The 21,229-nt window shown below is 42.4% G+C and overlaps 1 protein-coding gene across 3 annotated transcripts in view; it reads left to right on the forward strand.

Moving 5' to 3' along the window:
* The first annotated feature begins 1,408 nt into the window (after window positions 1–1,408).
* Window positions 1,409–21,229, forward strand: part of CCDC68 (coiled-coil domain containing 68) — a 43,652-nt gene continuing 23,831 nt past the window's right edge. Inside the window, exons 1-5 of one of the 3 annotated variants that reach the window (XM_028524681.2) lie at window positions 1,409–1,540; window positions 9,236–9,315; window positions 14,174–14,269; window positions 17,278–17,406; window positions 18,473–18,559. In XM_028524681.2, coding sequence (XP_028380482.1) covers window positions 17,290–17,406; window positions 18,473–18,559 — 204 coding nt within the window. In that variant the 5' untranslated portion in view covers window positions 1,409–1,540; window positions 9,236–9,315; window positions 14,174–14,269; window positions 17,278–17,289. Of the gene's footprint in view, window positions 1,665–9,235; window positions 9,316–14,173; window positions 14,270–17,277; window positions 17,407–18,472; window positions 18,560–21,229 lie in introns of all 3 variants that reach the window. The other 2 variants (XM_036010191.1, XM_036010192.1) reach the window with 2 other exon arrangements.

The following is a 21,229-nucleotide window of genomic DNA, read 5'->3' on the forward strand; positions in this document are numbered from 1 at the left end:
GGATTTCTCCGGTGTTTACCGTCATCCTAAACAGCCAGGGCTAACTCTGGAACACGGTTTGTGTGTAAACACACATTTATCTGGTGTTTTAATGGAACCACCACGTGCCTAAGAAACAGCAACTTTTCCTTCTCCAGTTGGGCCCGGATCCTCAGCTTCATCACACACCCACGCCATTTCTTTTCCTCTTACCAGCATGGGGCTCAGTAATCACAGGACTCCCAGGAGGATTCTGAAAAGCGCTGGGATAATGGGGGGTGTGGGCTGCGGTTTCCCAACTCTGTTCAGTGTGGGCTGGGCGGAGCAAACAGTTCGGGAAGTTGTTTTCCTCAGCCCTAAAAGGGGACGAATTCTCAAAGGCACACAGGAGCCAGCCCAGAAGAGTTTCCAATGGTCAAAGCTGGAACCATTTGAGCAACAAAATGATGTAGTATTGTACTCTAGCTCAAAGTATAAAGTAAATATGCATGAGCCCATACTGATATAAATAAAGGATTGAAGAGATAAATAAGGGGGACCGACGGAACAGACCTTCCTTGCAGAGTAATTCCAAACACTACATGCAGATACCCGACCCCACCCCTCCAGGAGTTTTATTCCCCCACCCTCCTCTCTGGAGTGCGGGCTGAACTTAGTGACTTTCCTACAGAGGGAGAGTATGGAAGAGAAAAGCAGTGACTCCACCTTGGAGAATCCTAGCAGGCTGTACTTTAACCAGGTGACTAAGGGTAGCATCACCTGTACCAGACCATGTTGTTATGACGCGCCCCCTGATAGATGCTGTGAGGCCAACTGCACCTGACCTCCCTTCCCCAGACCCATAACCACAGCCTAGTCACGAGGAAAACATCAGACAACACCAAAGACAGAAATCCACAAAATAGCTCAGAATTCTTCAAAACTGTCAAACGGACAAACAAACAAACAAAAACCGGAGAGGGCTGAGAAGCTGCCACAGACCAGAGGAACTTAACCAGAAAGACACTACATGCCGAGCGGAATCCTGGATGGGATGTTAGGGGAAAACTAGTGAAATATGCGAAGAGATGAGTTTAGTTAATAGCTACAGACAATGTTAAGTTCTTAGCTTTGGCAAAAATACCCTGATAATGGAAGGCAGGAATGCTAGGGACACCGGCCGAAGGGTTTAGGCAACTCTTTACTATCTCTGCATCTTTTTCCTCAATCTAAAATTATTCCAAAATAAAAAGTTTAATTATAAACAACAGAAACACTAGTTTATGAACCTGATTTCCCTTGTATTTCTACTGAGAGGCATGCAGTGCTTGGGACTTGAGTGTTGGGGTGCACAGAGCGCACCCCGAGGTGCGTGGGGCAGGCAACGTGCGCCTGGGTGCGGCGAGAGCCCAAGCTCCTCCCCGGAGTCACCCGGACGCCGGACTTTGCCCCCGCGCGCCCCGTGGGGCGGAGCCCGATCCGTCCGCGATCGCAGAGCTACCAGCGCCTGCAGGCCCATCCAGCGGGAGAGCCCGGGGGAGTAGCAGCGCCGGGACTTCGCGCGCCCTGAGCGTCCTCCAAGGTGGACGATCTGCGACCCCGCGGGCTGCGCCAGTTCACCCCCTCAGGTGAGCCGGCGGCCAGGTGCCCTTGGAGCCGTTCCTCCTGCGCAGCTCGGTTCACCAGGGACATTTCCCTGTAAACAGGTGAGGAGATTATCCTTCCCGGTGAAGCTCCGTTCTGTGCTCGGATTCCTGGGCTTCCGCTCCCCGGGGGAGAGAAAGTCGTCCCCGGCCCCCCTCCTGCGCACTCCGTGAGAAAGGATCACTCCTCCTTCGCCCGGTGCATACCTGGTTATTTAGGCTACTGCCATGCATCCCTTTGCCGGAGGCCCCCACGATTTCTACTTGCTAAACTCAGGGCAGAAAACTTGCTGTCACCTGTGAATCCCCTCCTCTCGGCCCCGGCAGTCACTGCGCCCGCATTGTTTAAGGGCCCAGGCGAATGAATGGACGAAGGCGGTTGTCTCACCCTTCGTTCCTCCGTGCTGGCTTCTGTAGCCGCAGGTGTAGCGGAGAACAGCCCGTTGGGCCTCGGTGTTCTGCCGTCGTGGGATGTTAGAGCTGGAAGTTGTGCAAAGGGCAGTGTGGCCTCACTGAAGGGCAGTGCAGGACCGTGCTGGGGCTGATTTTAGATAAGATGATGAGGTAGCTGTGGTTTTCAACCTTCTTCGTAAGGAAAACAATTATACAGGGGTGGGCAAAAGGAGGTTTACTTTGCCGTCGTGATGTCTTTTGAACAAAGCCTATTGTAGTCATCATAACCTGCCTGTCTGTTTTCCTTACGAACGAACAACTGCAAACCTACTTTTGCCCACCCCTGTGCATATATGCAGGCCAGAAGAAGCAATTAGCCCCAAACATAACTGAAGCCGTGTCTCTTCACCATCACTCTAGCCTTGTTTTATTTCATGAATCCGAACCTCCTTTACTTTCTTGGTGTGTATGGCCTAGATGAAGCAGCTAAATAAATACAGAGGCGGATGCCTGTATTCTGCATTTGCTGTAGGGAGTAGAGAATCAGTCCTTTTGATTTTACCTCATGCTATTAAATATTCAATTCTGCAGAAGCCTGGTTCTCCAGAAATCTGATATGAGCTGAAGTCTCAGGTACCCAGGGACAGACACAATGGGTGCTGTTGTTTCCTGTTGCTAGGCTGCTCCCTCCTCTTCCCCGCAACTGGCAGAGAGGAAAGGTCATTGACCCAGAGGAATCTGTGCCTAAGGCAGGCAATGCCCTTCCTTCCCTGGGCTCCTGGACTTACAGAAAGAATGAAAACAGTTCACACTTCCTGTGACCCAGGCAAACTTCCCAAGAGGGAGCCTGTCTTTGTGATTTCCTAAATGACTTACACCTGCTCCAACTACAAAGAGGCTTTTGACATCAATAGACACAATAGACACTATTTCAGTTGTGATATTCACCTCGATGATTCTGTGAATTTATAAAACCATGTTATTGATTAGCTTAGTAATTTACCATGTGCTGGACAGCGAGTGGGCTTGAGTCCTAATCCAAATTCTGGCCAAAGATGAAAAATATAAGCTAAGCTTGGCCACAACTGAAAAAAGATGAGTTGTATGTTTGTCTGGGGTAAGGACTGAAGGTCTTTGGGATTAGTTTCAAATATTTTGAACTGAGATATTCACCTCAAACTTATATGGTCATGTGTGGACTGAGAAAGTTTATGATGGCAAAATGTTACTGCCAGTTTAATAATATATTTAAGTGAATTTACCAGTGCGTTTCACTTAAACACAGAACATCTACCTGCATTTGGAAAACAAGAGCCTGTGTGTGTTTCCACTCAGTGCTAGAAATTTTCGGGGCACCTGGGGTTTCGGCCTGTTCGGGCATTCATCGAATGCATGTTCATGGAATGTCCTTTGCACGGAGCACTGCGTTCTGTGTTGGAGACACGGGGGGACCCAGCCCTGTGTGAATAAGGCCCATTCCTGTCCTCACGGGATTTACAGGACATTGGAATCCAGAACACGCGAGACCGCAGATTAGAACACACATCAGGGATTGTCAGTTTGGCAGTGACTTAAACCACATTAGTTTGAAACCACGTATTCTCTTACACTGATTTAAACAGCCAAATCTACAATGAAATTTGTAAACAAACTTGTATGTTATTCTGGTCAGTATTTTTCTTGCTCACTTAGATTGGGGAAGAACTTAGGAATCATGTGTTCTGGGCTTAATATTATAGGATATTGAGATATTAAATTTAAAATAGCTAAATATCAACTTCATGCAAATTAAATAAAAGCTAAACTTTTAGTAGTAGATGCCAATAATTTAGAGGAAAAAAGCAAATGAATGAAAAACTTCAAATTGAGAAAATTCTGTTTGATAAGTTATTTTGTTCTTGTACATTGAAAAAAATGACTGCAATTAATTTATCCTAGAGAGAAAGAGTAACTGTATTTAAGGCATTCTTGCCTTTTTTTTGCTGTTTTTAATAAATAACTTTACTGGAGGTATAATTTACATACTGTAGGATACATTGAAATGTATAATTCAATGACTTTTAGTAAGTTTACAGAATTATACCACCATCACCACAATCCAATTTTAAAGCATTTGTAATATCTCAGAAACATGTCACCTGTCTGTCTGCAGTCACTCCCCCTCAGCCCCAGGCAGCCACTATACTCTACTGTCTGTCTCTTTAGAGTTGACTTTTCCAGACATTTTATACCAATGGAATCATGTAGCCCTGGCTGGTGTGGCTCAGCGGACTGAGTGCCGGCCTGCCAACCAGAGGGTCACCTGTTTGACTCTCAGTCTGGGGCACATGCCTGGGTTGCAGGCCAGGTGCCCAGTAGGGGGCGTGTGAGAGGCAACTGCACGTTGATCTTTCTCTTTCTCCCTCCCTCTCTCCCTAAAAATAAATAAAATAAAATAAAATAAAATAAAATAAAATAAAATAAAACAAATGGAATCATACAATATATGGTTGTTAGCATCTGGCTTCTTTCACCTACAATGACGTTTTGAGGTTCATGCAGGTTGCAGCGTGTCTCAGCGGTTGGTCCCTTTTGGTTGCCGAGTGATAGTCATTCCACTCTATGGCGGCAACATGTTCTGTTCCCCGGCTGGTGGACGTCTCTGTGATTACACTGAGGGGGTAAGACAGATGCACTGGTCCGCCTTCCGTGGTAACGTAATTAGAAAATAACTGATAATAGCCGGCCTCTGACTTATGTTTACGAAAAATGCATTTCTGGTATGAATTACTGATCTTTTCTGAGTGGGTCACAACTGTGATCTTTCTGTGATATTCCCATGAAAATCGTGACTAGTTGTGCTGACAGAACGAAGCATCCGTCACTTAGTCTTTTAGGTTGGACTTGGAAGGTGTTTAACTCTTCACATTAATATTTGTCAGGAAGATTTATCCCCTTTGCTACATTTTCATCCCAAATGTATACATTTAGAGTAAGGGAATTTTGATGATGATTAGACCTAACAGTGATAACTGAATTACTTTTCAAAATATGAGCTCTTCTTAGTAACATATTGTAGTGGCACAGTTACTATAAAGCATAAATCAATCTGTACCCTGTAGCCAAAAATTAGGAGGGGATGTCTCTGGATTTATATGCTTTTTAGTTTTATCCCTCTGTTATTTCTGTGACTGTCCTGGAGACTGAAACTGATGTAACTATTCATTTATTTACAGAATCAGGCACTGGTTTGAGCTTTTAGATCAGAGAAAATCCAAAACGGAAGAAATGCCACACTTTTTTTTCTCTGTGACATTTTTAGGAGCTAGGCCAACATTATAAGTTAGCCAGGTTCCTATGAGGCGGTGCTGTTTTTCTGTGTGCAGTCCATAGAATAGATACAAATTCTCTAACACCGCGAAAGCGCTGACTTTCGGTGTGCCCCTCCCAGCCATCAGGACCCTTGAACGCTGCAGTTCAGTCAGCGCTGTTTTCTTATGCACCCCCATCCACCCTGCTTCGTGCCAACTACTAAGTGGCAAAGTCATTTTTAGGAGGCGACACTTGACAGCTTATGCTTAAAGATCTCCTTAAGGAGATTTCTCGAGTTGAGGAGAAACCTTCTATAAAAAAAGTTGGCAGATTCTGTGACACTAAAGAAAAGACAATATGTCTCTGAATGCCTGTAAGTTAGGGCTGAAATGGCAAGTTCCTACAGGGAGGGGTTGCATTAACTGAACTTGGAGGTCTATTTAATTGACAACTTAGTGTGCAAAGGATTTTATCTTTAAACTTCTAAAATTCGAAAACAAGAGAGTCTAGGTTAAATAGTACAGTTTTTCCAAGACTGACTCTGCTTCTTGGGAACTGAGTTTTCTGTTTGAAATATCAGGACAACTTGCTGGAACTACTGGGCGGGAACGTTCCTCTTTTAATTATCTGCGTTTGGATGCATTGATCAGTCTCCGCTGGTAACTTCTTTTTTCTAACTCGGTAAAGGTTTGAATATTTCTAGGACAGGTGCATTTATGTAGTCAGTCATACACTGACAGTTGCATTCTGACCGTCTCCTCAGGGCCATATGCCAGTTACAGGAATCCATCTTCATCCTTTCCACCTTCACAGACTCTGGCGTGGGTGTGGACACGCCCCCTTGGGGGAAGGCTCTATCCGCGTGGAGTTGTAAGCGTCTTCTCATTGTTTTGATGAGCTCACTTACCGTAAAATTTGTTCACCTGATCGATCCAATAAAAGAAATTTGGTTTGACTCAGAACCAGAAGCTACTTCCCACCCTTGTATTGTTCTAGTATTGCTTGGGTTTGGGTGAGATGCTGCCCTCAGATAAGTGTGTCGTCTTCCTGGAGCCAGAGGGTAGGTGGAGGCCGCCAAGCACAGGGTCCAGGGTCCAGGCTGTTGCAGGCGGTGGCCACCCTGAGCGGACTCCGTAGCCATTGACCTGATCAGCGGTCTGCACGGGAAAGGGCAACAGTGGGGAATGGCAGCATGCTCTGTGCATCTAGAGCATGAGTAGCGGAGCGATGGGTTGATGAGACAAGTTCTAGTTCATGAATTATATTTAACTCTTGTTGCAAATATTCTTATGCACTTTTTAGGTATTTCCTCCTACTTTTCCACCTTAGTAACTAATAATTGGATTGAACTTTCTTAAGATGTTTAGAGCTCCTTTATTTCTATCCCCATGTTGAATATGAGGCTTCATTGGCTGTTCTAGTAGCAGCAATAACCCTGCCTACCTATCAGCGGCTCAGTTACCTGCATTTTAACAATCCTGATTCCAACACTTTTTTTTGCCATATTTACTTGTTTGGTTTTTTTTTGGTGGGGGGGGAGTCAATATTTTGAACAGAGAAAAAACAAATCCAGCTAATTGTGACTTCTTGTTAGTTCTGATAACGTGAGTGAAGGTTCTTTGATTCTGAAGTCTCGATTGTATTTTGCTTTTTCTATGGTACTCCTGGATTATTATTTATAAAACAAAAGTATATCAATTCACCCTTTTTAGTGTAGAGTTCTGTAGGTTTTGATAAGTGGTTACAGTCATGAACCACCTTCGCCATCAAGTTCTAGAACAGTTATATCACCCTTCCCACCCAAAATAAATTCCCCTGGGTCCCCTTTGTAGTCAGCTCCCCCCACAACTGCCAGTCCCCAGGTCACCACTGCTCTGTTTTCTGTCCCCACAGAATTGCCTAGAATGTTATGTGAGCGGAACTAGAGAGTGGCCTTTTGGGTTTGGCTATCTTCAGTCAGCCTGATGCATCTGAGATTCATCCATATTGTTGTGTGTATCAGTAGTTCATTCTTTCATATTGATGAGTAGGATTCACCTGTTGAAGAATATTTGAATTTTTTCTTGTGTTTGGCAATCATGAACATTTGTGTTTTATGGAACAAACATTCCTTTCACTTGGGTAGACACCTGGAAGTGGGATTGCTGAGTGGTACAGTGTGTGCTTAACTTTATAGGACACCACCCAAGTGGTGCCCTACGTGGGTGGCCTATTTTTCAGTCCCACCAGCGACAGACATGAACTCCAACTCCACAGCCTCACCTGCACTTGGGATTGTCTGTTTGCCCCCCTTGCTGTATAATTTGTAAACCTAAGTAAATTAATGGTAAAGCTAAACTATTCCAGGGTGAGTTTAGGAAGTTACAGCTAGTGTATAAGTTCCTGAGCTTCTTTAAAAATATTTTATAAAGCCACAAAAGAAATTTACCAAAGGGCACCTTCCTTATAAATGTTACAAATGACTGAGATATATGGCACTGACATCTGCTTCTCTTTGTGTTTTTTTCACTGACAAGTCTCAGTGACTTTTGAGTTGATTGTCAATGGACCAGGTCAAGGCAGGAGGCATAATGGACTGATTGGTGGGGGGACAGGAGTCATGTGGGGACAACTGAGCTTACCATTGACACTTTCAAATGGTGTCCTATAAGCACATGTACACAACAAGTTGTGAATTTAAGTCTCTAATATTCTTTAAATGTGTGCTATGGGTCAGATCCTCCAGTGAGCATTTTTTATGTCATCCCCATTAGCCCTCATGCAACTCTATGGGGAAGCTGCCATCGTCATCTGAGTTTTTCAGTTGAGGAGGCTGAGGCCTAGGGAGTTTACAGACTTTCCCGAAGCCCCCCCACTGGTGGGGAAGGAGAATAGAGTCCTGTGGGCAGCTCCAACAGCGTCCAGAGCCCCCGTTTTTAAGCCATGAATCCACACTACTCCTGTTCATGAAGCACATCTACTGGGGCAGCAATGTCCGCTCAGGTCCCTGAAGGACACGCCCAGGAGCTCGCATCAGGAGGTACATGACTTGCTTTGGAAAACTCTGATGACCAAACTAGCTTGAGCCCAAGAAGCCAGGCCTAGATATCCGATCCGAATGCAGCAGGACAGGGGTGGTGAGTGGGGAAGAACGAACAGACTCACAGGTTGGGGTTCATGGCCGTTATGGACTAGCTGCCTTTGCATATGTGTTGAGCCTCATTTCCTCATCTGTAAAGTGGGTTTTAGTGTTACTAAACACCAACCTCTCAGGGTGTTCGTGAGGATTACTCAACGGAGCACACACTGGCCTACATGTGGCAGGCACGCAACAGACCCTGTGCCCTCTTCCCCACCTTCCCAAATGGGAAGGGGTCTATGTGATTCCCTCCCCCCACCTGCAGCCTTCACAGTTTAGCACTGGGTGGAACCTTCAGCTGTTTTCCAAAATTTCAAATTATATCCATGAGCTATGAAGATAGATCATTTTATTACAAAGATCCCTGGATTTCGGATCAATCCATCTGGGTCGAAGTGATGAAGTCCATTTATGACCTTAAACAATTTGTACCACTGGTCTGTGACTTGGTTGCATTACACATACATGCATAGCGATAAAGATGGAGACATATAGATAATAACTATAGACAGTGTGTTACAATGATTGATTTTGAAAGTATATGGAGAGTGATTTCTTTGTAAATGACACAGTGCTTTGTGAGAAGTCTGTTATTTGTATATTTTGTTTGTACCGGTATTTTAATACTTTTTCCTCAAACTAAATCACTTTTATATACTAAGAACTTTCCATAGCTATGGTATAGATATGTGTGTGTATACAAATGAGTAGCATTTGCAAATGAACAAAATGAATTCCACTTTAAAGATTTAGATTACTACCTGAAAACTGTTATGACTTGGGCTCAGCCTTAGCATGCATGTCTGCTGACATACTCTGTATCCCTTTTCAGGTAAAGCGCACGGTCACCTGAGATTTAGCTAGCTGACACTGGATGTCACCATTGTGCTGTGGAATGTGGACACAGAACAGGTATGTTCTCTACTGTTCAGCAGACAGTCCTTTCACGGGTTTGGAGATATGTTAGCTTTGACCCCTTTATGACCTAATTGTCCCTGTAGCACTTTCGAGGTAAACCTTTTCAGTTTCTGATGTCTAAGCTCTATATGATAGTGATCAGGAACGATGAAACAAATATTCAATATTATTTGCTCAGAACTGAGAAACTGAAAACTCAGGAATGGTGTGCAAATCGACCAGGGCTCTCGGTTGCAAAGCTGAGTAACTGACTCCGGCTAACGTAACCAGAAAAGGAATTTGCTGGAAGGATATGGAGCAGCATCCCGACTTGGTGGGAAAACTCGGTTTGGAAATGGGCGAGTCCGGTGTGCTGGTCCCTCAGCAAAGATCAGGCTGTATGTAGCAAGAGCAGGTGCTCCTGCCACTGGACACAAAGTACCACCCTGGGCCAGCCTCCCCCGTCCCCAGAATAATCACGGGACTTTCACTGCCTCCAGCTTCCACAAGCCCAACCGCTGATCCCTTACTGGCCTTTCCAGGCGAGAGTACCCAGTTGGCTGGCTCTAGGGGTTGCACTTGGGCTCCCAGGGAGGGAGGGAGGACAGGTAAGGGGCCTTTCCCGCAGAGACTCCTACAGATGGTGATTCCATGTATCTGGGGAGGAGACTCAGGTGCTGAACAGTGAAAACGTGTGGAGCACCCACTAAGGTGCTTCTCAGTCAGCACCCACGGAAGTGAGCTGAGAAGGCTACTGCACCGTCAGCGGGACTTCGTGGCCCCTTCCCTGGGCTGGCCTGGGGTCTGTTGCTCTTGCCTTGACTTACTGAGCCCGGCCTTCCCTCCATCCCGAAGGCCTCCTTTACCAGCCAGGGTGAGAGCTGTTTGAAGTGGCTGTGGAGACAGCTCCTCAGGCAAATTGGAAGTCTTACATTTCAGGCTTTTCAAAAAAAAAAATCCCTGCTACATTAAAAGAAAAAGAAAAAATGGTAGGCTACACTGTGTTCCTGGTTCTTAGAACACTACTTTAAGCAAACTCCAGCCTCCGTTCTTGCTCCTTCCCTCTTCTCCTGCAACCCTCTTCTCCCACGTGGCCACAGGGCTTTGCCTCTCTTTATTCACGTCTTTTGTTTAAATGCCACCTCTTCAGATGGTCTCCCTTGTTTAGGGCCTCCTTTTGTTCTGCTCCCCTGCTCTGCTTTCCCCGGTGACACTTGTCATCACCTCTCATTATGCTCCCGGTGCCCTGTGTTTTTGTTTTGTTTGATGTCTGTCTCCCAGCCTGTCCTCGAAGTCCCTGTACAGGACGGCAGGGTCGCTGGCTCACCTCCACAGCCACAGCCCTTAACACAGCCGTATTCCGTGAACGTTTACTACATGAACCACTGAATTAAGGGTTAAATGAAGGAAAGAAACACTTTGGTTAGAATCTCTAGGATATAAACAGTGCCTGCGTTAGTGTCCTAGGGCTGCTATGACAAAGGCCACAGGGTGGCCTTTACAGAGTCATTGCTCGTCTCCCGGTTTTGGAGGCTGGAAGTCCGAGACAAGCGTTGGCAGGGTTGGTTCCTTCGGAGGGCTGTGAGGGAGCACATCTGTTCTGGGCTTCCCACGGCCCAGCCTCTGATGGTTCTCTGGCGCTCACTGGTGTCCTGGGGCTTGGAGAAGCATCACCTTGATCGTTGCCTTCCGCCTCACCAGGTGTCCTCCCCAGGTGCATGTCTGTGTCCACACTGCCCCTTGTTATGAAGACACCTGTCATACGGGATGAGAGGTCCACCCTACTGCAGGATGACCTCATCTTAACTAATTACCTCTGTAGTGACCCTACTTTCACATGAGGCCACACCCTGAGGTACTGAGGGTTAGGACTTCAACGCATGATTGGAGAGAGAACATAATTCAACCCGTAACAGTGCCCTGTACGGGTTTATGGTGGAACGGGTAAGCCATTCTTCTATCATTAAACAGATGAGTAGGCTTAGTTACATTATTCTGGGTGACCAGTGATGTGTTGCTTTATCACAGTCCACAATAATGTGTGTGCATTGCTTTGTAAATTGTAAAGTGTTAGATGATAGCATAATCAGTTGGGGATGTTGATGGATGGTTTCTCTCTTCTCAAGAAAGAACCAGTACCATGGATTTGCTAGTCTAAATTCCCCCAGACAGATTTTCTCTTATGGCCCAGCTTGAACTGCACACTATTCAGAAATACTACCTGGCGCTTCTCCGGTTTCATCATCTATTGACTGGATTGACAAACACGTACAAATCATTTATTATGTGTTAGGCACCCTTGTAAGTGCTTGACAAATGTTACCTCAAACAATTCCACGCAGTTTATTGTTTACGTTATTCGTTGCTAATGTTATTGATATTATCTGAAAATTACCGATAAGGAAACAGAGGCCCAGAGAGAGGAAGGGCCTGGCTCAGTGTCACACATCTACTGAGTGGCAGGGTCCGGCCACGAAACTAGATAGTCCGGCTCCAGACCTGTCCTTTGTAGAAAGTTCTTTCTCCACAGAGAGTCTCCTGGAAAAATTCACTGTGCGGCTGAACAAAGCTGAGCAGCTCTGGTTCAAGAGGAGCCAGCAAAGCTCTGTGGGCTCAGCCCCCACCCCCTCCCCGCCCGGAGCCCTGTTTGAAAAGCCCTGGTCTAGGAAATAACACCTCTTGGAGCGAGGCCACTTGTAAGCTGTCTTCAATCCACTCTAGCATAAAACAAATAAAATTCGTTTCTCACTTTAATTAACTGATTGAGTTTTATTTTGAAAGTTTTATCTGCCTAATCTACTTCTGGCAGAAATGAAATGCTAAGATGGATTTTCCCCAGGATGGTAATGCCATATGGCAACTTGGACTTTGTGGGCTTAAGTTCCCCTTGGGTTTCTTTGTATAAATCGAGGACTGTGGTTGCACAAGTTTTCTGAGCCAAAGAGAGACAGGAAATTTGACTTTATATAAATGGGGGGGGGGGTTATAAACTTTGCAACCAGCTAGGCATGAACCCCCTCTGTTTTGGGCTGCTTATCTTCTGTAGTCATCAATAATATAAAATAATAGGAGTAATATCAAGTTACTGTCCGCTGAGTGCCTTCTACAAACAGGGATGAAAAGCCCCTCATGTTTACAACTGTAGGTGTTCTCGCCCCTATGCTACAGATATGTAAGTTGAGGCCCGGATTTTATGGAACTTGTTCCAAATGGCCCAATGGTGAGTGGAAATAGCAGTGAATAAGGAGCTGTATTCCTGGATATGAAGAATAAAGGACACGAAAGAAAATATATTTTTGGTTATATAACATGAGGCCTGTTGTGATTTTTTAAGTTATGAAAGACTGAGAGAAATCAGTGGGACCTGTTCTTGAGAGCATTGCTTGCTATGATGAAATGCCTCCTTGCATTTGTTGTATACACGTTATAGAACATAGTGAAAAGCAACAAAGGAAGGAAATCCATCCAATGGGACTGTAGGTCAAGGGGGATTGAACTGGAGAACAAAAAGCAACTCAGACCAAACTGATGTTCTGCTTGCCTCTGTTTCCCCACTGGCTTTGCCCCACCCCTTGCCACACCCTGACCTCAGAGTTTTTTGTGAAGGACCAGATGATGGTAAATAGATGGAACATCGCTTGTTATAGGTTTTCTGGGAAGCAGCTACTCAACTCTGCCCTTGGTAGCGTTAAAGCACCATGGACAGTATGCAAATGAATGGCCAGGGTGAAAGTAAAACTTTATTTGTGGACACTGAATTGGAACTTCATATAATTTTCACTTGTACAATGTTATTCTTCTTTTGATTTTTTTCTGAATGGTTGACATTTAAGAGCCATTCTTTTTTTTAAGATTTTATTTATTTATTTTTAGAGAGGGAAGGGAGGGAGATAGAGAGAGAGAGAGAGAAACATCAATGTGTGGTTGCTGGGGGTCATGGCCTGCAACCCAGGCATGTACCCTGACTGGGAATCGAACCTACGACACTTTGGTTCACAGCCCGCGCTCAATCCACTGAGCTACGCCAGCCAGGGTTAAGAGTCATTCTTATATCATAGGCTGCCTAAGAAAAGACAGGAAGCCAGCTCGGGCTCCTGAGCCGGGGTGTACTGACCGCTCCACCACTGGTTCCAAACACCTTGCTGATCGTCTCCATGGGTATTTCTGTTTTCTTTTTTTAAATTTTTATTAGCATTATTGAGGGCACACTGGCTAATAAAAGTCTATAGGTTTCAGGCATGCAGTTCTATAATTCATCATCTGTATATTGTATTGTGTGTTCACCACCCCAAGTCTCCTTCCGTCACCATTTATCCCCCTTTCCCTCTGGTCATCACCATACCATTGTCTGTGTCTATGCGGTTTTCTTTTCCATTTTCTTCCCTTTTTTTTTGCTTAGTCCCTCCACTCTTATCACCCAATGCCTAACCCCTCCTCTCTGACAGCTGTCAGTCTGTTCTCTGTATCTGTGAGTCTGTTTCTATTTTGTTTGTTAGCTTATTTTGTCCTTTGGGCGTTTAAATGTTGTTTTGGACCAAGAACCTCACCCCAGAAGACACTTAAGAGGACCCAGGAACAGAGGTACCTCCACTCACGTTCTGCCCAGCAGAGGTGTGGCTGCCAAATCAACTCCAGCCCAAACAAACAGAAGCCCTCATGGCTGTCTAAGAAGAGGATTTAGAATAAAATGGAAAATTCTTGGCATGCTCTGTCAATTTCATTGCAGATTAAAGGATCAATGCAAAACTCTGAGTTAGCCCCAGAAACCATCTAGTTGTAAAATGCTAGTAAATATGAAAATTCTTTGTGTGTTTTAACAGTATACACTATGGCTAAATTTTAAATATTTTTGTTTGTTTTTTTTTCTCATTAGGGAAGCCAGCTTTGTTGTGATGGAAACACCCCTGAACTTGGTGGCTAAAAGATAAAGGTTTGAGTTTCAACCCTGTTAAGTTTGCTGTGATCTTCGGTAAGTTAACATTGCCTTCGGGGGTCTTGGTGTCTTTATCAGTAAAACGAGATTAATAATCCTCCCTCACAGGACTTTTTATGCTATTTTATTTTTTAGTTCTTTACTATTTATTATGGAAATGTCCCACGGAAACAGAATAGGTTGAGGAGTGGAAGGAGGCCCAGCTGCCCAGCTTTAACAATTCCCACCATTTTGCCCAAACTTCTCTCATCTTTACTCCACCCATTTTTCCTCTGTATTAGAGTATTTTTTAAAATATTTTATTTATTTATTTTTAGAGAGGGAAGAAAGGGAAAGAGAGAGAGAAACATCAATGTGCGGTTGCTGGAGGTCATGGCCTGCAACCCAGGCGTGTGCCCTGACTGGGAATCGAACCCGCGACACTTTAATTCGCAGCCCATGCTCAATCCACTGAGCTATGCCAGCCAGGGCTTGTATTAGAGTATTTTAAAGCAATTTTAAATATAATATTATTTCACCTGCAAATACTTCAGAATGTATGAGTATATGACTAACAGAAAAGATTTTTATTTAAAGAATGTCATAAATTCATGACCTCGCCTAGTAAAATTACAGTGATTCTTTAATATCTTCCATTATCCATCCAATGTTAAAACTTCCCCAGTTTTCTCAAAAATGTCTTTATATAGTTGGTTTATTTGAACCATGAGCCAAAGAAGATTTATAGATTTATATTTGGTCATGTGTCTCTTAGGAATCTTGATTTATAGCAATTTCTCTTCGCCTCATCTTTCTTCATATAATTAATTTGTGGGAGGAAGCAGTTATTTGCCCTATAATATTTCATATGATATGGATTTGGCTGATTGCAACCTTGACCCTTGCAGATTCATTAAACATGTTCCTCTTGTTCAGATAACTACTGCTGTTCAAGACAGAGGCCTGACTAGATTCCAGCTCACTTTTTAAAAATACCATATTTCCTAGGTGATGCTCTCTGTTGGTCAGTGTACTGCACATAGAGGACGAAATGTCTGGCTGTGTCTTTTTTACGTATGTGGAGTTGACTAGCAGGGTCCCTCAGGTTAACGCATCCTTCATCCACCTCTCACCTGGTTTTTAGTGCTGGTTGATAACTGTTGCTTAGATCTGTTATTTCATAGGGGTTGCAAAATGTAGGTTTGCTAGTTCTATCAGTCCCTCATATACATAAGCAGGAATTGTGGTCCACACAGTCAAGGCAAGATAAGTGTTTGTTGGTGACCCTCCACCACTTCTGGGGGCTAATTGTTAATATAATGGTGGCCCACCTCCACTGAGTTGGACAGTGAGGATCGGTGGTGGTGGTGGTGGTGGTAGTCAACGTTGGTTCCTCTCCTGTCCTTGTAATTTCAGGAATTAAAAAAAAAATGGAGACAATTGTACCTGAACAACAATTTTAAAAAAGTTAAAAAAAAACAGAATTGTAAACATACTATGAATTTTACTTATGTAAAAAAAGTTATATAAAGATGTATAAGAAAGTAAAAAAAAAACCCAAACTTTTGGAACTAGTAAGCAAATGCAGTAAAGTTGCAAGATACAAGATTAAGAATTAAAAATTTGGCTATGTTTCAGTTCCTCATAGTCCTTCCTCTTTAGGCTGGTATTTTCGGTGTTTTTATTCAAGTAGTATTTGATTACTTTTTTTTGCTTTCTGGTATGACAAGATATCTCCAGCTCACCTTATCTATTTCTTGCCCCAGATAAGAATCACTCAAAAGGCCTGGTTTCTTTTCAGTAGAAAATGGTAGACCGAGGCCATAGCCTGGGCGCTAGGAGTGTTAATTGCTATTTTTCAGTGGTTAGATCTAGAATATACATTTTTAAAGGAAAATAAATCATTATTTTGTACTCTTAAGTTCAGTTCAGATTATAAGGCTTTTGTATAACATTTTTATGCTAATTTGTGTATTTTTTCCGCTTACTCAAAAAATCTTATTTCATAATGGTGTTCAGGCAGTGACTTCTTGGCTTTATTGTGCATTCATGTGGGTGAGTGCGGGCACATGTCTGCACTCACGTAAAATCTTTTCAAAATAGCAGTACCGATGTTTCCACCAACAATATTGTTAGTGGGTGTAGTTTAAGGTCGGTTTGCTATTCTTTTTGTTCTTAGGACGTTGCACACCTGGCACAAATAGTCCCTAGTGTGTGTTTTAAAGTCACTTCAAATAATGCATGTAGCTATGCCACCAATTTGATATACAGGCATTTCTTATTTTGAAAGATTTTTTCATTTTCATTTTATTTTATTTTATAAATAGGTAAAATAATGGTATTGTTCAATGTCAAAACTATAAATCACAGATTGTCCCCTTCCATCCATCGCTTCCTTCTTATAGGAATTGTGATATTCTATATTCTTTTCTGCACCATGCCATTTCATTGAGTAATACACCCTGGAGAAGAGTTCAGAGCAGTAGGTAGTTTATTCAGCCAGTCCTCCTTTTGTGGGCATTTGAAGTTTTCTTAATCTTTTACTATTACAAATGATGTTCAGTAAATGGCCTTTATAGGCTAGTGAGAGTTAAATAAAATGTATATAAAAGCAAATACTTCATAATACTCTGTGTTAAATATAAAGTGATATACATGTGTATATATATATGCATATAAGTGATATATGCATGTATACATATCATTTTGTTATGATTATATTATTTTAGTTCCACAGATACTTATTAAGCCCTTACTATGTGCTAGAATATAAAGAAGAAGACATGGTCTCTACACAAGGTTTTATAGTCTAATATAATGTGGAATAAAAAGAAAAAAATTACATATTTCCTTCCCAGGCTATCTTTAAGTTTCTAATCAGTGACTGTTTTAGCAGGTATTGTTTTCATATTAAGTTAATGCCTGGATTTATTGATATGCAGATGTCAATAATTTATAATGTTTTCTACTATACAGTATTTGATTATAGTGCCAGTACAGTTTACACACCATACAACCACATTATCAAGAGTCAGTGTGTGTAACCGATTTCTGTTTCCCTAAAGACAGAATTCAAGATGACAACAGTAGCGATGACCTCAGAGGACCTCTCAAGGGGTGAGACAGAAGATAATTCTTCCCCGTATGAGTCCTCATCAGCGCACATTATCGAGGAAACCGAATATGTGAAAATGGTATGTGGGTACCAGTCATCTTGTTAGTGTGGTGTGATGGTTTAAAATAAAGTCTAGCACAGATCTCTGGGCTCTGTTTCTCCCTCCAGAGAGCGTGTGAGGAAGAACAAACCCGGTCTGGCAAAGGACGGTCTTGATAACTGAGGTTGAAACACGTGTTTGGTGTTCTCCCCACCTCAGCACCTGTAGTGAAATTGAGGAAGGAGCCAGGGGGGCTCAGAGCACCTAACAGCACTGAATGGGTCCCACACTATTTCCCTTGGCACTCCCTGTGTTCTACATTGTTTTCCGGTTGTCTCGTGAGTGTTGGTACCATGTTCCCTAGTAGAAGTTGCATTTCCTGCCGAGTTTCTGTCTCTTCTGACCTCGTTTCTTCTCCCAGTTCCATGTTGCTATCTGCCAATGACTACGTGTTGGCATGTTCTGTCATTAAAAATGTGAAATCTTTTAAGAATCCAATGATAATGGCTAACAAAACATATATTCTTATGAACAGATAAGAATTTCGTAGAACAGATAGAAAAATTTGGATACTGATATTTGTAACATTCAGATCTATTAATTCATCTTTGAGTGTCTTACAATTCCATAGGTCACCAAGACATGGGGTTTGTATTTCATGCATAGATTTGTATGGTCTCCACTTAGTAATTATTCTCTAGTAATTACTAAATAGTAATTATTTTATAGTAATTACTAGATAGTAATTATTTTGTGGTGATTACTAAATAGCAATTGTTTTATAGTAATTACTAAATAGTAAATTAGTACTAAATTACTATATAGAAAAACAACTAAATAGAACTAAATACTAATTACTAAATAGTAATTATTTTGTCATATAATATTCATTCAGATTATATTTTGTTTGACTGAGAATTATGAAGACCAAGTGCTCATTTGCTACACTCTAAGCAATTTAGCCTTAATGCAAGTTAGATTGATGGTAGTTATTTACATCTGAGATCGGTATATATTTATTCCTTTCTGGATAAATCAAGCACACTGCTGCTGGGATAGAGAAGGAGTCATTTGACATTTGGAAAAAAATTTTTTTTTCTTCTAGATCCGAACTACTCTGGAAAAGATCCGAAGTCAGATGTTTAGAGATGAAGCAGGACATAACAGTGCAAAGCACAGACTAGACGCAAAGGTAATGAACTTATCAACATGTATCCGTTTTATTCCTTCAGTAAACAAACACAAAGCCTTATAGAAATTATTCTCTTTAAAGCTTTGCATGATGAGTATTAAATATTTTATCAGTATCTAAAGATGCTAATGCACATATGTATGAAATATTTAAGCCCAGACCAGACCTTACCTGAATATTTTAAACGCGGCTTACTTATCTGAAGTATATGGGAAGGTATCGGCCCAGCCAAGATACTTAGCAGCAACATTTCCCAATGACAGACAAAGGTCCCAGCTTTTACGGTTGCCTGAGCCACAACAATGGGCATGCAGTTAAAGCCATTACCCTGAGTGATGAGACAACTGTTAAGTTTAAAGGAACCCCGCCCCTGCATGACCAGTCTTATATTCTTAAGGTTGAACGATCTGCACTTAGCCTTGCCTGGATTGGGCCAAGTTCAACCTCACCTGAGCCAAGTGCATATTGTCAATGTCAGTGTTATCTACTATGTAGGATGGTCCCAGAGAACACTGAAGATAAGGTATGATGCGTAAACATAGTCCCATTTATTATTTTCAGCGCCCGCAAATGAACACAACTAGCCTCATTTTTTTTAATTAAGTGTTCTGAAACTACAAAAATAGAAAAGAGGTTAATGTTTGTGAATGATGGGAAAGATCAGAAATCCCATTTCGGTTATGTTGAGTTATTTGACCTTTGAGGGAGGTTTCCAGTGAGTGCGCTGGCATTCTGATTCTGGAGTTGAGGGTAGAGGTCTGGGCTAGAAGGTCAGGGCTACAGGGTAGAGATTCTGTGAGTAACAATGGTACTCAGACTCCTGAAACTGGAGATCACCACGCATGTGAGTGTGGACAGAAACGAGGGGCAATCCAAGCTCTGAGTCCTGAGATGTCCAACGCTGAGATGTCGGGAAGAGGAGGAGACTGAGAAGAGAGTCTGGTGGATTAGGTGGCCATACAGGAGAGAATGGAGTCACTGAGAACAAGAAAAGGTTTTCAGAAAGTGGTCTGGGACCACTGGGTCAAACAGTGTCCATGGGTCAAGTAAACTGAGGACTGAACACTGATCACTGGTTATTGACAGTGGGATGGTTTTGGGGACCTTGACAGAAATAGCTTCTTAGGAAGGGAGATGAATTATGTTGCCAGTGTCTCCACTTGGCCATCTCAGATCACAGAAGGTTGGCAGACAAACCAAGCATCAAAACATCAGCCCCTTCCCCTGCAGTATCTGGATAATGGTGCAGCAGAGATTCAACTACAATGACCTAGGAGTCTGCTGTTACAGAACAAAAGTCTGTATGCCCAAAGCCTTAAAGTGACAAAACTCCGATCACCAGTGTTTGGAGTAAGGAGGAGCTCATTGACGGAGAAGGCAAAAACTAAGAAGATGGAAGACCTACGGGCATCTCAAATCCATTTTCCAAACGTACGGAGTTCGACCTTCCTTTAGGTCAAGGGAAGGGAAGTTGGAAGACGAGAGTTCTTCCATCAGATCTTCTTTAATAAATTTAAAGAAGAAAATACTGGCTACTCTGTATGTGGAGAGTGAGAAGATGTACCAGGGTCTGAAGTAGAAAAAACAAAACCGTGACAGAGTTACTGTAACTCTGTTATTTATGTGCACTCAATTCTTTTTATTTTTTATTTCTATAAGTATAGTGTGTTTGTTGTACTAGAGAAGGCTTAGGCTTTATCATTAAACAAACTAGGATTCAAATCCTGATCCTGGCAATTATTTTGGGTATAACCTTGGGCTTGTTACTTAAACTATCTAATTTTCAACTTCCTCATCTGTATAATGGACATAATACCTTCTAGTGTCCTGGGCATTCAAACCAAGGAGCATATATAAAACAGCTAAAAGATTATCTGACACATGATAGATGCTTAATAAATAAAGTTGTTATAATTGTAGGGTATTATATATATATAATATGTATTATATATATTATATATATTATTTATATATATATAATTGCTTAATAATTCCTCAGTCTGTCTTGAAATAATTTGGAGGAGCAGAAAGAGCACAGGGTGCAGGACCAGTAGGCCGCATCCTGAGCTCTCCCACTCACTTGTTACATGAACTTGGGCTCTGCCACTGTTTTCCTATCTGGGAAACGGATGTGGTCCAGTTAGGGGGTTTCAAGTTTCCTTTCTACTTCCACGTGTCCTTGATTCCAAGTGAGATTTATTTTGTGCTCCAATTATATTTTCAGTGAGCTAGAGTTTACGTATAGTTACACTGGCAATAACACTCAGTTCTGACATCTCTGATTGGGAATTTAAAAGGGTGATTACAACGAAGTATCATTAAATATTGAATATTATAACTATTGTGTCTAACTGTATTTGTTGGTAATGCAATGTAACCAAAATTAATTTATGTGTATAACTTAGGTTATTTAAACAAAAACTGGCATTGTAGATATTATTTATTTCCTAGGAAGGACTTGATGGTACAATTTATTTAAAACTATGTGGAATATAAAATTCATAAAAGATGTACTTCTGCCTATTCTAAATATAAGAATCTATTCAAGTTTAAGGAAATATAGAGGCCAGCTGCTTCATCTGGAAATCCCTAGTGATACTTGAGATTCAGAAGATTTATTTGTGCTGACGGGAATGTCCCATGACACAAGTGGTGTGGACCGATCATTGC

This window comes from Phyllostomus discolor, chromosome 9 (assembly GCF_004126475.2).
Source record: "Phyllostomus discolor isolate MPI-MPIP mPhyDis1 chromosome 9, mPhyDis1.pri.v3, whole genome shotgun sequence".
Classification (NCBI taxonomy): Eukaryota; Metazoa; Chordata; class Mammalia; order Chiroptera; family Phyllostomidae; genus Phyllostomus; species Phyllostomus discolor.